The sequence below is a fragment of the Dama dama genome, chromosome 9, assembly GCF_033118175.1.
Source record: "Dama dama isolate Ldn47 chromosome 9, ASM3311817v1, whole genome shotgun sequence".
Classification (NCBI taxonomy): domain Eukaryota; kingdom Metazoa; phylum Chordata; class Mammalia; order Artiodactyla; family Cervidae; genus Dama; species Dama dama.
The window spans coordinates 61,773,793-61,791,092 of record NC_083689.1 but is presented as its reverse complement, the minus strand read 5'-3'; the positions used below and the strand labels follow the sequence as shown (position 1 = coordinate 61,791,092).

The window sequence follows — 17,300 nt, the reverse complement described above, 5'->3', positions numbered from 1 at the left end:
CAGTTATGTTGAACATCTTTTCCATGTGCTTATTTCCCTTTCAAATACATGCACATTGACACACCAGGGCTGGTTGTGTTCTTACTGTTGAGTTTACAGAGGGCTGTATTCTGGATACAAATCTCTTTCAGATACTTGATTTTCACCCTTTCCCTCCAGCTCTGTCACTGGACTTTTCATCTTTGTAACAGGGTCTTTCCCAGAGCAGAGTTTTTAAATTTAATGAAGTCAATTTATGGTATGTTTTTTAAAATAAATTATGTTTTTGTTTAAACTCTAAGAACTCTTCATTTAACTGTAGATAAGTAATAATTTCTTATTACTTATAAAGTAATATAATTTCTTATTACTTATAAAAAAGGTTTTTATAAGAAGATAATTTCATTTTTACATTTAAACACTTAAATCTGTTTCATTTTGGTTTACTCTTTTAGTAAAGTTGTGGGGTATTTTCAGATTCATTATTTGACTGCTCACGTTTAATACTTCTAACACCATTTGGTAAAAAGTGCCTGCTAAGTATGTTCATTAAATTTCCTCAAGACAATTTGTAAACTAATTAAAGTATGCTTCACTGTCATTGACTGAAGATAGAAATTAAAATCCTCAAGTCATAAGATCTTAGAACTGATCAGGACCTTGAATATCCTACATTCCTTCCTATTTTCTCTAGAAGGATTCACCTGGTTTAGGAACATAAGAGCCTGAATTATGAAGAGTACTTATAGAGTCTGCTGCAAAATGGAGTAAAAATAAAAGGCATACTATTATGTAGCTCCATCAAAAATGTCCATCTTCATAGAGTTCTGCACACTTTTCCTTCAGAGAAAGATGAGTTACAGAGAAAGAAAAAGAAATAAAAGAACACAAACTCCCCAGGACATCTACAAAGTGTTTCTCAATAAGAAGGATTTGAACTTGGACACAGTGAAGAGGTTGTGCTCCATTTCCTCCAGCAGCTGATCCTGACTGGCTCCCTGTCTTCACACACATCCTCTCCCCTTTGGGGCGGAGTGTCTCTTGATACTTCCTGTATGCTCAGTCCTGACTCAGAACTCAGACCTGACCTAAGAAAGGGAAGCCTTTACATACTGTATTATTCTAAGTCCAAGAAACAGATGCAATTTAGAGATTAAAAGTGCAAAAATTTTGCAAGAGGAAATGCCTATATAGGATGGAGGGGAGGGGTGGAATGGGGAGAGAGACAGAAAGGCTGTCAGAGTTTGAGATCACAAACTCCTTCCGGGTGAAGGAGTGAGGGATGAGTGGTTGGAGCCCTAGACCACCCTGAATGGTAAGAAAGATTTGGAAAGTTTTCATGGAGCTTGTGAAACAAGGTAACCATCCAGAGAGTCCTTTTCTAGTGTGGATGGGCCCACTGTGATGGATTTGAGTTCAGCAGTCAGTAAGGTTCTTTGGGTAGGGTCAGTAAGTATAACAGTATGCCATGTAAACAACGAAATGCCAAAGTCAAGAGGAGGAAGAGAAAAAAAAGACTCATAATAAAAGGTACAGGGGAGCAGTAAAGAAGGGCAAAACATACAGAATTTTAAAGCTACGATAAGGATTGTGGTCACAATCCTTCCTAGGATTGCCGTGGACCCTAGATGCATTAGAAGTACTTTATGAAAGATATGATAAGATTGACCCCTAAAAAATATTCCTCTGGTTATAGCAGTGGAATAAAAAAAATGGCTAGATGGATATAGATAAAAATACTTAGGAAATCATTGCAATAGTCTTGAGTAAGAGAACATAGTATCTTATACTTATTTGGTTGATAGTAAAGAGACATAATAATTGACTTTGAAAGACAACACTGTTGGTGAGGTGGACAAGGAGAGCTCACTGTTGGTGAGCTGCATCAAGGAGATTCAGAATTTCTGACTTGTGTAATCAAACCACCCAGTGAATTTTAAACCTTGTAAGTGAAGCACATTGCAGTGGAGCAGGAGAAGGATATTAGTTAAGTTTTGACATTCTGAGTTTAAAGATTAAAAATGATGTTTTGAAGTTGAGACAGCCAAGTGCAAATATCATAGGTCAGTGAATATGTGTTTAAAAATTCTGGACACAGATTAAAATATATGAGTGAAAAAAATTTTTTTTTAATGTATGAGTATTCTTTATGGATATGTGATAATTGAAACGTCTGCTATTGTCAATGAGATCATTACCAATAGAGTGTAGTGTGTATATATATATATATTTATATATAATTACATGCTAAGACAGAAATCTGTGGGAATTCAGAATCACTGGCTGATAAAGGACATTGAGGATGGAAAAATAAAGGTTAAAAACAGTTTAAGTAGAAGGAAAAAAAATTATATATATATATATATATACACATACACTAATACGGGAGGGATAATAATCCCAAATAAAAATTAATTTATGAGAAAAAGGAAATAGCTTTGGACTGAAAAAGTTAAGAAAATGTATATTTTGTTTATCTTCTGGGGGCCAGGGAAGGGGTGATTTAAAAAAGAACCCCCCACCCCCCCCAAAAAAAAAAGAAAACCCACAACTCCCCAGTGGTCCATTGGTTAGGACTTGGTGTTTTTTCCTGCCAGAATCAATCCCTGGCCAGGGAACTAAGATCCCACAAGTTGCACACAGTGACCAAGAAACAACAAAACAACCTCACTCTTGCGTTGAAACCATGTTTCTCATGCTTACTTTATATTTAAAGGACTACAAAGGCACAATGGTCTAAAAAATCACTTATGAAAATGCTCATTTTGTTTGTATTTTTACGTATCTTGTAGGTTCCCTAACCTTGGAGAATTGGCCTTGTGCTGGAGAAGTCCTGGGCATCCCAGCAGCACACGCCCCTCTCATCACCCAGGCTGTGTGCTCTAGGGCTTCCCTCTCTGAGGGCGGGGTGGGCCTTCCGTCGCCGCAAGCTGACTGTGTGGGCGGCCTGTGGGCGGGGCTGGCCCCAGGCCCAGCCTTGCGCTGGAGCCGGTCACAAGAGGGCCCTGGGACTAGTGCTGTCTTGGGGTCCTGAGGACTCCGGGACTGTTGCTCGCCTAGTTACTGGTGGGTGAAGCCAGGTCCTGGCTGATTGGCAGGCAGAGCTGAGTCCTAGAGTCTGGTTGCAGGACCCAGGGGTCCCAGAGCCAGTGTCAGTGCCGGGCTGGTTCCTGACACAGCTGGACTTGGGGTCTGGGGTATCCTGAAGCTTGTGTTGAACTGCAGTCGGGCAGGACCAGGGCCCAGCTGGTTCCAGGGCAGGGTCTGACTTTCTGTGGGCAGGCCGGTCCGCAGGCTATGGGACTGTGGTGGTGGTGTCTGCCCCCTAGAGGGTGAGGCTGCCCCAGAGGCATGGGCCGGCTTCCTGGAGGGCAGGGCCAGGGCCCAGGGGATTCTGGGACTGCTCCTGCGCACTGATAAATAGAGCTGAGTCCTGGCTCTTAGGTGGGCGGGGCGTCTGTGTCCAGAGGCCTTTGTGGGGTCCAGAGGCCTTTGTGGGCTCCGAAGTACTTTCTGCTGTGGTCTGCTGAAGGGTGGGACTGTATTCACATCCAGTTAGTTGCTTGGCCTAAAGCATCTCAGCACTGGTGCCTGCAGGCTGTTGGGTGGGGCCAGGTCTTGGCACTAATAAGGTGAAGGGAGGATTCTGCAGTGGCTCCTGCCAGCGCTGGAGCTCCCAAGAATGGCTGCTGCCACTGTATCCATCCCCAGGGTGAGCTGCAGCTCCCTGCTGTCTCTGGCCGCCTCTCCGGGAGACTCTCCAAGACCAGCAGGTGGGTCCAGGCCAGGCTCCTGGTCAAGTCACTACTTCCGCCCTGTGCCAGAGCCTGTGAAATTTTGTGTGCTCCCTTTTCCAGTGAAGTCTCTATGAACCCCAGTCCTGTTTATATACCTAATGGAGTATTATTCAGCCTTTAAAAGAATATAATGTTGCCATTTGAAAGAACATGGATGGACCTGGATGGTATTATGCTAAATGAAATGTCAGACAGAGAAAGTCAAATATTGTATGATAGCACTTGTATGTGGAATCTGAAAGCTACAACAAACTAGTGAATATAGCAAGAAAAAAAAAACAGACTCACAGATATAGAGAACAAACTAATGGTTACCAGTGGGGAGAAAGAAGGGGGACAAGATAGAGGTAGAAGATTAAGAGGTATTAATACAACCTATTATGTATAAAATAATCTACCTCCTATTAAAAAAATACATGAAAAATTTTCTAAAAGTCTGTAAGGATATACTGTAAAACATAGGTAGTACAGTCATTATTTTATAATAAATGAAGTATAGACTTTAAAAATTGTGAAACACCATATTCACAGCTGTAACACATATATATTATACATCAACCATACTTCAGGTAAGAAAAAATAGTGTTCCAGAAAACAACAAAAAAAAGACACTTAAGGGACAGCTGGTTCTATTTCACAGATAAGGAAATTAAGACTCAGGGTAGTGAATTACCTGGTCAGCATTGTAAAGTCAGCTCAAAGTTTTTGTACATTTTCTCAAATAATTTATAATCACAATCTGTTCATGAGAAAAATACCACACAAATCTCAAATGAGAAACATTCTACAAAATAGCTGACCAGTGCTATATAAGACTATCAAGACCTTCAAAATAAGGAAAGTCTAGAACCTTGGTAGTTAGAAACAGTTGATAGATATGATGATCACCTGAGGAGCTTTATAAACAGCACCTGGTCTCCTTCTCAGATCATGATTCAGGTGCTCTGCCTTAGAACTTGGGCGTTGATCTTTAAAAGTATCCAAGCTAAATATGTGGCTACAGTTGGGGGGGAACACAACGAGAGGTAGAAATATTTCTGGAACCCCATTCCAGCCATTTTTTACTATTGTAAACCAGAGGTTTTGTATTTACTAGAAGCATAAACTTTTCTGCAGCTTGCTTTATTTACTTTACCAGATAAGCTGGGCTTTTTCAATGCAAAAAAAAATTATTCTTTGGAAATATTAACAAGATGCCTTTAGTGCTACGTGTTAGTTTAAGCATCCATATTAATAGAAATCTACTCATTTCACTCATGCTCAGAAAGATTTAATTTTTCCTTTGCCTGTTGGAAGAAATCTTGACTCCAGCTTGTGCTTCACCAATGATGTACTCTGCATATAAGTTAAATAAGCAGGGTGACAATATACAGCCTTGACATACTCCTTTCTCAATTTGAGAAATTAAGATTGCTGGGAGAAATTTCAAAAACCTCAGACATGCAGGATGACACCACCCTTTTGGCAGAAAACGAAGAACTACAGAGCCTCTTGATGAAAGTGAAAGAGGAGAGTGAAAAAGTTGGCTTAAAACTCAACATTCAGAAAACTAAGATCATGGCATCTGGCCCCATCACTTCATGGCAAATAGATGGGGAAACAGTGGGAACAGTGCAGACTTTATTTTGGGGGGCTCCAAAATCACTGCAGATGGTGACTGCAGCCATGAAATTAAAATCCTTGGAAGAAAAGTTATGACCAACCTAGACAGCATATTAAAAAGCAGAGACATTACTTTGCCAACAAGTGTTGGTCTAGTCAAAGCTATGGTTTTTCCAGTGGTCATGTATGTATGTGAGAGGTGGACTATGAAGAAAGCTGAGTGCTGAAGTATTGATGCTTTTGAACTGTGGTGTTGGAGAAGACTCTTGAGAGTCCCTGGGACTGCAAGGAGATCCAACCAGTCCATCCTAAAGCAGATCAGTCCTGGGTGTTCATTGGAAGGACTGATGTTGAAGCTGAAACTCCAACACTTTGGCCACCTGATTCGAAGAGCTGACTCATTGGAAAAGAGTCTTTCCCACCTGATGCTGGGAAAGATTGAAGGCAGAAGGAGAAGGGGATGACAGAGGATGAGATGTCTGGATGGCATCACCGACTCAATGGACATGAGTTTAACTAAACTCCAGGAATTAGTGATGGACAGGGAGGCCTGGCGTACTGCAGTCCGTGGGGTCACAAAGAGTCAGACATGACTGAGCGACTGAACTGACTGATGGTAGGAGAATAGATTTCAAGAAGTTCTTAACTCCAGTGTTGCAGAAGGACTAAGAAAATTCACAGGTCCTGATTTGTAAGTAATCCGTGGATTCCGATAGTGGGAAGATCTCTGTGGTTAGGCAGAAAAAGTTAGAGGATTCCAGGCAGACAATGACTTTGAACAGACAGGAAGGAGCCAGGGACTTGCTAGTCTCATGAGCTGCTAAGGATTAAGGGTATTGATGATAAGGAAAAGAATGTGCAGTGTTTTTAGAAAAGGATTTCTAAACTCTTTGGAATGATCAAAAGTGGCTGTAGTCAAACTAGCTATTAGGACAATGATTATCCTGTGGATCAGGGGTAGAATATGGAGGTCGTCCTAAATATTAGGGACTCAAGGGTTGTAAACTAGGATAGCAGTAGTACATCATAAAATGCATATTTCAAGCAGGTCACTCTTGCTACTCTATGATGGAAAATAAAAGGACACAAACCATTTAAGGAGATCTTGCAGTGTTTCAGGAGGAAGACAGTGAATAATAGCTTGCACTAATATACAGGCAATTGAGAGAAGTGAACAGCACCTGTTTCACTGGTCTTCTCCTGCATTGATTGATCGATGATTTATTCATTAAAACAAATTTCCTAAGTCCCTTCTGCATACAAAAAAAAGTCTAAAAATTTCTCCCTCAAGATGCTCACTGTATATTTGAAAGATTGCATTAATGTCTTTTCATGTGATTATTAAATGCCTCTTTAATATTACAGACTAATTATTGTGAGCATACTCAGTTGTAGCTTCTGCCACAGAACATTTTCCTGAGATAATTCTGATAGTAAAAATACAGAAATAATTTATTTGTGCATGTTTGCAAAACAAATCTGGGTAGATATAGAACTTCATTACATCTTTTATACTTAAGTATTTAAGAAAAATTTACAAGTTCTGTCTATGTAGTGGCATCATTGTGTCTGAAGTCTGAGGTCTGTGTTCAATATGAATTGTTTTGTTTGTGAGGCACAGGCAAATAAAGAAAACTAAACTAACTTATTTAACCTTAATGGTAATTAAGTCCTGAGGTATTTTCCAGCATTAAATTCTATTCTGTATATAAGTGTATATTAATTTAAAAATAATTTATTTAGTTCCACAATATGAGGCATTTTGCTCCAGGCTCAGTCATTCCCTCTGTTTAATCTTCCATTAAACAGAATCACAAGGAAACATCCTAGAGTACTAGGAAAAGTCCAAGATAAGAGTTTGCTTAGATTCTACCCATTTGAATTTGGGATTGAGTTTCTAGTTGAATGATGTATGAGGGGATTCCACAGTTGATCTCTGAGGTTTGTTCATTGCCAATTAGATATGCAGAATTGAATGCCCTTGGTATGCCTCTTAATGACTCACATATCCCTCAGTGATAGCTTTCTGCATCTTTTTTTTTTCCCCTCACTTTCCCAGACCATGACACATTATGTTTTTCTCTCCTTAGATTTAACCACTTATCATGTCTGATACCACAGCTTCCCTCTACATTTTCATCTGGACCATGTGCCTTATTCCATTGTCTGTATCCTGCTATGATTGTTGGGGTCTACCCATATATTCCAAACATAGATTGCCGTCTGAATCCCTTACTGTTGAATAGGGCTCCTGTGGATATAAAAGGACCTGTAGTTATCACTGACCTACAGAGCTTGTGCAAGCTCTCTGACTTCATTTTCATTAAACCATTCTTATCACCAGCTCTGATCCCAACATCATGTTGGATCTTGTTCCCTTTCTTGGGCCCCATCTTGCTAACCAATATGATTAACATCCTGGTGAGATTTCTTCTAAGCATTCTGTTTTGGGATGATGCCAGACGTCAAACACAACTTCAGATAGTACAATAAATTTCTATGTTTCAGGTCTGTAGATCAGTGGTTTTAAACTCTAGTTGTGCTCACATATCCCTTTAAGAATCTAATGAGGGGATTCCCTGGCAGTCCAGTGGTTAGGACTAAGCGCTTCCATTGCCCCGGGTCCAGGTTTGATTCCTGGTCGTTGGGGAACAAAGATCCCAGAAGCCACAAGGAGTGGCCAAAAAAAATAAAAAATAAAAATTAACAAAAGGTTTGGATACTCTCTTAAGAAAAAAGTTTCCAGAGAATTTATTTTGTGTATCATTTCCATAGACCCTCTGAAGCCAATCATTGCATCCTTAAGAAATCTTGAATCAGTTTTACATCAAGTATCCAGAGACCACCTTTGTTAGAAACACCTGGAATGTGGTTTCAAGCTCCACTTTCTTGAGCTCTAGCAGAGACCTACAGCACCAGTATTTCTCAACTGGGGAATCTTTATTTTTTACATGCAATCCTGAGATTTTTATATTAATTAGGATTTCCAAATTGCTGCTGAAGTTGCTGGTCCTAAAGTCTTAGCCATTTTGGCACTTTGGGAACAGGTGGATCATAGATGCAAGGTTTGGGAAAGTCTAGAAAATAAACAATCCCAGAAATTGGAAGCATCTCTGGAACCGACTTTATTTGCAGTGGAAAAATCTAGAGAATAATGTAAGATCCAATGTATCTATAAGACTCCTGCTGGCCTCAGTAGAACTCCCAGGGAAATCCATTGTTTAAAGAGAATTGAAAGTGGATTCTGAGGTTCCAGGTAGTTGGTTGTAACAAATGCTTAACATTTCCCCTCATGGTTCAGACTCAGTTTTCCATTACTCAACCTGAAAACAAGATAATGAGAGCAATCAAGGACCAGGTAATTGTGACATGACCATAAAGAGACAAATGGGAAGGCCAGGCCTAGGCTGTGGCTAGCCTGTTTCACATGGAGTACTCTGAGAATTTGTATACTCTGTGGCAGTCTTTTCCTGTCCCTGGGCCAGGTGCCTTATCTATAAAATGAGAAGCTGTCCAGTCTGCCTTCCAATTTATATTTTATAGCTATAGAGGACACTTACCTTTAATATTTACATTAACATTAACCTTAATAAATTCTGGAACTGTCCAAAACAGAAGAAGTGTGATTTTTACTTTATTCCTTTCAGAGATGTAGTCATTAATTTTGAAAGCTGAACTATCTCTTAGCCACACATTCCAATTTTAAATGGCTTTTTCATCTTATTTCTTATAGATAAGAGTGTAACTCTTAAAATTTGGCTTACCAAATCCAACATTTAATATTATTTACATTTAAAGTATATTTTAGTAGTCAGCACTCAGTAATCCATGAGATTCATAATCCTTCTTTGCCCCCTAATATATTTTGTCTGCTGCCTTTCCTTGCAAAAATGAAGGCTCCATGGAAGCAAGAGATTCTGTATTTTGCTCACCATCTTAGTGCTTTGAACAGTGCCTGGTACATAGCAGATGTTTAATGAATATTTGGTAAGTGAATGACTCAGTAATAAGCTTGCACCTATTTAAAAAGCTGAATGTATCACATTCTGTCAGGAAGTGACTGACTTTACTGTTCAAGTGTCCTTTTAGGTTTCCTTTGGACAAACATCCAAAGTATTATTGAGAGATAACGAATGTTTTTCATGACATCTCCATAGTTCAGTCCTTTTGGATCAGAATAGTACTTGCTAATACAAACAAACCTGAAGTCCTCTTACCTTTTTGCTTCATTGAATGCACAGCGGTTGCCATAAGTTTTTCCATCAGAACCACAGACTGGTTCATATTTAGATTGACATTTTGTTTTTCCAGTTGGGTTCTTGTTGCTAGTACGGCCAGTCTTCAGTAATGTGAAAGACCATTAGGTAAATATAGGATACTCTAATTATGTTATTATAATAAAACATATTTATTACTCATTAACTACTGATTAAGCATTGTACTAAATTAATTATTTTGTTGACCCTTTACATTTTAATGTAATCTGTGCAACAGTATGAAAGAAGAGTTTATCTTTTTCCAGGAGGACAGTGCATTTAAGTGACATGCACAAAATCATGTATGGACTAACTACCCAATCTGGGATTGAAACTGAGTCATCTGATTCCAGAACGTCTGCTCTTACTATGTATCTCAGACTGCCTCACTCGAATGCTTTGTACACAAACTGGCAAATACAAAACACACATGGTCATTACTTATTGAACCTTTCTTTTTTCTTGTTTCATAAAAGAAAATGAGTCAGGAGGTGGGGTTATGAGGGTTAAGTTAACTATAATCGTACCTGAAGCATATCTCAGAGTCGAGTTATAGGATGGCAGAAGGCTGTGAACATAAAGAAGCTTTGACTAGCAAATGAGAGCAGAGGCACTAAATGGAATGGTGAGTACCTCTAGTAGGGAGCTTAGACTTCCTAGAGCCAAGGAAGTTGACAGATAACTCTAAACCACTGGAAATGACAGAGGTTTGCTCCTCATTTTATATACATCTGTTATTTTCATTCACACCTACTCTGTGAATTGGACAGGGTTATCTCCCCCATTTTAGAAAAGAATATAAAATTGAGAAAGATTAAGTGATGATTTAAACATTCAGAAACCTGCAGGTGATGGCATTAAGGTCTGGACAGCAGGGATGTCCCTGGGAGATTAGTACTACATGCTAGAAGAGGCATAAGGGCAAGGCACATTAGGCTGCTTCTACTTGAAAGGGTATTGATGAATGACACGTTATGAGTTAAAAAATGAAGTTTCCATTAAGATAACAAGGTGGAGGAAGTGTTGTAGAAAACGGTTTTGAATCTACTAAGTGGAGTGTCCAAAGCCATTGCTGAATGGAATTAGAAAGCTGGCTGTTGGGAAAGAGACTGGCAAGGAAAGGCAAAGCATAGCAGGACTTAGAAGGGAATACAGGAGTCATGGATATGTACCTGTTTGCAGTGATGCCTCTCAAATACAAGCCACTTATTTCCTCATCTGACAAATAGTTCAAGAGAAATTATTATATGCCTATCTTGTTTTAGGGTCTGGGAATACAAGTTTGAAAAGAAATGGCACTTTGTCTGGAAATTCTCTGGCAGTCTAGTGGTTAGGACTCCGGGCTTCCACTGAAAGGGGCATGGGTTTGATCCCTGGTTGGGTAACTAAAATCCTGCAAGCCACATGACCAAATAAATAAATAAATGAAATTAAAATGGCACTTTCTTTAAGAAGTTAATGCTCTAATTGAATAATAGTCTACTGTAAACAACAATGTCCATTCTATGATAGAAGATATCATTAGTATCAAGAACACATTCTTGGAAAACTACAATGTAGCTGGTGTGTGAGCAAGAGTGACGTGAAGTATCCAATCATGTTTAATCTTGGGCTTGAGGTCTAATCATGACAAAATCTTATGTGCCATGCTCAGGCATTTGGGTTTTATAGTCTAGGTAGTGTGGTTTCACTGAAGAATTTTTAGTAGGGAAGTGATAGACTTGTGACTCAGAAATATCGTTTAAGTGGTTTGTATATTATGGGTGGGATGAAAATAGACATGAAAGTTAATTCTGGTGGGGATGGAGACTCAGTTATTGAGGGTCTGTGCTAGTCCAATTATATGTGGAAAGGCTTGAGTGCAAAACAGTGGAAGACAATGAGACAGAATGGAAGAGCATGACACTCCTAATGATTATAGGTATATAGGAAAGTAACCACCTCCAGTTCCCTCTCATTTTGTTAAATCAATGTTGTCACCAACTGTTTGTCATTAGTACAGTGTATTCTTTTAACTAGAAAATAGAATGGCTGAAGTAAGCTGACTGAGGAAAAAAAAGAGAAATTAACACTAACCTGAATCTCCATTGTATTGTCATTCAAAGGGTTGACTCCAGTTTTTCTTTCTTCTTGATTATAAAAAGACTTTGATTTTCTCTGTTGCCTAGACAATCCTGTCTTTCCTTTTTGGCTAGATGACCCTGGCTTCCCTTGCTGGCTGGATGACCCTGGCTTCCCTTGCTGGCTGGATGACCCTGGCTTCCCTTGCTGGCTAGATGATCCTGACTCTCCTTGCTGGCTGGATGACCCTGGCTTCCCTTGCTGGCTGGATGACCCTGGCTTCCCTTGCTGGCTGGATGACCCTGACTCTCCTTGCTGGCTAGATGACCCTGGCTTCCCTTGCTGGCTAGATGACCCTGGCTTCCCTTGCTGGCTGGATGACCCTGGCTTCCCTTGCTGGCTGGATGACCCTGACTCTCCTTGCTGGCTGGATGACCCTGGCTTCCCTTGCTGGCTAGATGACCCTGACTCTCCTTGCTGGCTGGATGACCCTGGCTTCCCTTGCTGGCTGGATGACCCTGGCTTCCCTTGCTGGCTGGATGACCCTGACTCTCCTTGCTGGCTAGATGACCCTGGCTTCCCTTGCTGGCTAGATGACCCTGGCTTCCCTTGCTGGCTAGATGACCCTGGCTTCCCTTGCTGGCTAGATGACCCTGACTCTCCTTGCTGGCTAGATGACCCTGGCTTCCCTTGCTGGCTAGATGACCCTGGCTTCCCTTGCTGGCTAACAGATCCTGGTTTTCCTTGCTCATTAGAAGCTTCTGGATTCCCTTTTTGGTTAGATTGTCCTGAATTCCCTTGCAGACTCCCAGGCTGATTGAAAACTCCTGGCCTCCCTTTCTGTTTAAAATTTTCTGGTTTTCCTGGCTGAATAGAATACCCTGGTTGTCCTTGCAGAATGAGTGGCCCTGGTTTTCCTTGGGTGTTGCTTCTTGTTTCCCTTTTAGGTTCTTTTTGTCCTCCTTGCTGATTAGCTTCATTTTCTCTCTCTAGAATAAGTGCAGGTTCTGGACTGTCTCCTACTTTAAAAACACTTGTCTTCAAAGGCTGGGTTGAAGATACTGGAATGATAACCATAAGCACAAAAACAAAATTATTTATCTTTAAGAATATAAAACCAACAGTATTCATCCCAAGATATAGCATGTATTTAATGCCTCCTTGATCTTTTAAAACCAAACCCCAAGCTGTAGTCTTCCCACTATGTCTCTTAACTTGATTTTTTGAGTCCTCCTTTTTTTCTTGACTGTATTACATGGTTTCCAAAAATAATGGTGTCAAGTCATCTTTCCCCTTTTCAAAATCAGAGTCTGAATTATTTGAACTGGGCCTTCACATTATCCCGAGCTTCCCTGGTGGCTCAGATGGTGAACCTGCCTGTAATGTGGGAGACCCAGGTTCAATCCCTGGGTTGAGAAGATCCCTGGAAAAAGGGATGGCAGTCCACTCCAGTATTCTCGCCGTGAGAATCCCATGGACAGAGGAGCCTGGTGGGCCACAGTCCATGGGATCACAAAGAGTCGGACACAACTGAGCAACTAACACTTTTCAGATTACCCTAAAGTCCTGATTTAATGGATTACTAATTAATCAAATGCTTCCCTGGTGGCTAAGCTGGTAAAGAATCCACCTGCAGTGTGGGAGACCTAGGTTCTATCCCTGGGTTGGGAGGATCCCCTGGAGAATGGAAAGGCTACCCACTACAGTATTCTGGCCTGGAAAATTCCAAGAGGGGTCACAAAGAGACGGACACAACTGAGCGACTTTCACTTTCAATTAATCAGACAGCCTCTTCTTAATACCTGTTGTAAGGATGTGAGAGTTGGACTATAAAGAAAACTGAGCGCCGAAGAATTGATGCTTTTGAACTGTGGTGTTGGAGAAGACTCTTGAGAGTCCCTTGGACTGCAAGGAGATCCAACCAGTCCATCCTAAAGGACATCAGTCCTGGGTGTTCATTGGAAGGACTGATGCTGAAGCTGAAACTCCAATACTTTGGCCACCTGATGCAAAGAACTGACTCACTGGAAAAGACCCTGATGTTGGTAAAGATTGAGGGCGGGAGGAGAAGGGGACGACAGAGGATAAGATGTCTGGATGGCATCACCGACTCAATGTACATGTGTTTGGGTGGACTCTGAGAGTTGGTGATGGACAGGGAGGCCTGGCATGCTGTGGTTCATGGGGTCACAAAGAGTCAGATATGACTGAGCAACTGAACTGAAAGTTTTCAGCACATCACGGAATACACATACTGAACCTCACTGTACAGAAGATGCCATCATTAACTCTCCAGACAAAAGCTATCAGGCATGAGCCCTCTTTCCACATCCTTTCTCCCATCTCCATACATGTTTTCTGTAGTCATCTTCTTTCCCCCTTGTCACTGTCTCAAAGGCAGTCATTTCCCTTCTTAAGAGACCTTCCAAACCTTTGGAAAGTATACTAGGATTTCACTTGGATTTGCAATTGGTCCTGCTTTATATTTCCATGAATATACACACTTCCATAAGTGTGTCTTTAAGTGTGTCTTTAGATTTAGCTACAAATCAAATGCCTCATAAATTGTTTTTTATTGAGTATGCTGTGGTATTCTACATTGATAGTGGTTAAGGTCCTAACCCAGGCATAGGAGTTTAGCAGTTAGTAACATGGTTTATTCAACTGTGGTATAGCCTAAGGTGAGGTCTGTGGGTATAATCTAGCTGTTCATTCAATGTACCAAAAAATATATTGAGAGTCCATTACTGTGCCAAAACTATAGTAAAATCTAGAGATAACAACTCTGAACAATGCATGTATGATTCTGCCCTCAAGAGGCTGACAGGGGTCTGTGTAATAGTGGGTACAACTAAGCAAATAGGAATTTATAGTAGAATGATCAGTGCTATAATGTAAGAAGTAAATTAGACAATAGACCCAGAGGAAGATAGCAAGGAGTAGAGCACCTTCCTGGAGGAGGTGACATATAAGAAATATAGGCCATAGCCTGAAAAATGGATAAGAAAAGAAATATTTTTGACAGAGAGATAAGTTTATGCATGAATTCTAAGAAATGTTCATTAACAGCACTAACTTCAAGTAAAATCAATGAGAATAGAGATGTGGATGAAATGGAAAAAATTAATTGGTCAATCTGGGGTTTTTTTGTTAATTATGTTTAGTTTTTTTAATAGTTCATACAAGTAAATTGCATCAAATTCTAAAAATACAAAGGTGTAAACAGTTTAGAGTAACTTTTCCTTCCTTTCTTGTTCCAATCCCCTCATATCCTTACCTAGGACACAATTACATTTCCCAGGGTTTTCTGTATCATTCCAAAGATAACTTGTGTGTTTACAATCATATTTGAATATATTTTCCCACAAAATTGGTAGCACACCATATATGCTGTTCTACTCATTTTCTCTCTGACACTACAGTGAGGCAATTTCTAGATCAGTGCTTACAGAGCAACTTCTTTATTTTCCTTAGTGACTGCATACTATCTCATTTGTTGCATTTACCATAATTTATTTAACCAGTCTTTTAGCAATGAGTAGTTGGTTTATTTTCCTCTCTTAATATTACAAACAATGATTTTATGAAAACCCTAATATATCATTTATTTATCCTATATCATTTCTCACATGGATAATATAAATTTGTAGAATAGAAACTAGGAGTGGAATTTTTAGTTAAAAAGATAACTAAGATATAAGAATGTGTTTTATCCATCTATTTTTTTAAGCTAAAATTGTGTAAAATAAGTATTTTTAGTTTTGGTTTTGTAGTTTTCTGGTTTACCCAAATTCTAAATACGTGATTGGCACAGCTTTATATTGTACTAGGCATTCCTGAGTCCTCTCTCTCCTTCACCCTCCAAATCCATGTAGTCACCATGTCTGATACTAATATATGTTCTTTCATTAACAAATGACTACTGAATATACACTAAATGTCATTCAGCGAGACGCTGAAGTACACAGGAGATACGGTACCTGACATTGTGAAACATACCTGTTCTAGTGACCAGAGTGGCAGCTGTATGTTTTTTTTCTTCTGAAAAGTATACTCTTTTCTCCTCCCTTCTCCCATTCCGTCACTTCACTCTTTATTCTTATTTCTTGACACTACTACTTCAGCAGATCCCTAAATGTCACTTCTGTACAACTTTTCTCACATGTAATTCATTTTCAGTATCCCTGTAAACTGATATTCCATAACAGAATGGGTCTGATTACCCCTGTACTCAACAGTCTGAAATAAGTGCAGTGTTTTCAATGAGAAGAGAATCATTATTTCTTGTGTTCCCATTCTAAGCAGCTGAAGGTCATAGACACTTTACTTCCATTATTTCGTTTTACTAGATGTAGGGGGAAAATGGTCAAGTAGGAGGTCATAATTTGGAGATAGTAGTACAGTGGAATTGGTTTCATTTATCATACTTTTATTACCTCAAGAAATGTATTTTCTGTATCATTTATTATCTTGACAAATGTATTGCTAGCTAGGAATTTACATCTCTGAAAACAGACAACCTCAACACACTGAGGTAAAGAATAGAGAGAAGCATGTTGAAGGAGAGTTGCTTGTGAAGATCTCAAGTAATGATAGCTAATGTTATCATGATTCCTGTGATAACCCGTATAAATGTATAATTATTTCCATTTTTGCAAATGAGAAAGCCGAGGCTTGAAAAAGTTAAATTGCCTTTAAAAGTTAAAAGTTAAAGCGCATAAATAGAAAATTGAACTGCCAGAATTTGAACCCATTTCTATTTGACCACACTGCCCTGGATCATCACACAAAACTGTATCCTTTGTGGACTGTGAACTTGAATATACACAAATTCTCATGATCCTGTCACACTGAATTTTCTTTCCAGCCTAATGTCTTGCTTTTCTCTCTCTCTTTTTTTTTTTTGTTGGCCTCTGCTACTCTTAAGCCACACCAAACTATTCACTGTTGTCTTACCTGGTCACTATCTTTGTGCCTTTGGTCTATATTTAAGTTGCTTGCTTGTAATTACCTTCTTTCATTCCTCTGACAAAGATTTCCTGTTTTAAGGTTTCTGACAAAACATTACTAAATCACTCAACATTTCTAATTCTTTACATTTAGAGTTGGAAAGAAAGGCATTGAATGTAACTTTTCTTACCTGAGAACATGGCCAAGAACATGAAGGGGAGGAAAATGAAAGCCTCCATGTTAGAACCAGTTGGTGTTGGATGTTCAGTAGATACTTTCTGAATAAACCATGCTGATTGCCACCATGTTATATATTTGGAAAATTCTCCACCCTTGTTGCTAAACACAGTCACTGTGTTTAAAAAAAAAATTACAGTAATTTTTGAAACCTGAAAGGTGTTTCTTCTTAAGTAGATTATCATGTTTAAAATTAGCTTCACACCCTAACTCTCATAAATATTCAAAGTTTAATATGCTCCTATCAGATATCTTCCTCACAGAAAAAATTTAAAAGGCTTTCATGCACTGGAGAAGGAAATGGCAACCCACTCCAGTATTCTTGCCTGGTGAATCCCAGGGACAGAGGAGCCTGGTGGGCTGCCATCTATGGGAGTCGCACAGAGTTGGACACAACTGACGCAATTTAGCAGCAGCA

The 17,300-nt window shown here is 39.6% G+C and overlaps 1 protein-coding gene across 1 annotated transcript; it reads right to left on the bottom strand.

Moving 5' to 3' along the window:
* Positions 1-3,090: 3,090 nt before the first annotated feature.
* MARCOL (MARCO like) lies at positions 3,091-16,884 on the bottom strand. The gene is made up of 4 exons (XM_061152248.1): positions 16,836-16,884; positions 11,711-12,756; positions 9,596-9,717; positions 3,091-3,502 (listed from the first exon to the last, which is right to left on the bottom strand). The coding sequence occupies exons 1-4, from the start codon at positions 16,882-16,884 to the stop codon at positions 3,091-3,093; spliced, it is 1,629 nt and encodes a 542-aa protein (XP_061008231.1).
* Between the last annotated feature and the right edge of the window lie 416 nt (positions 16,885-17,300).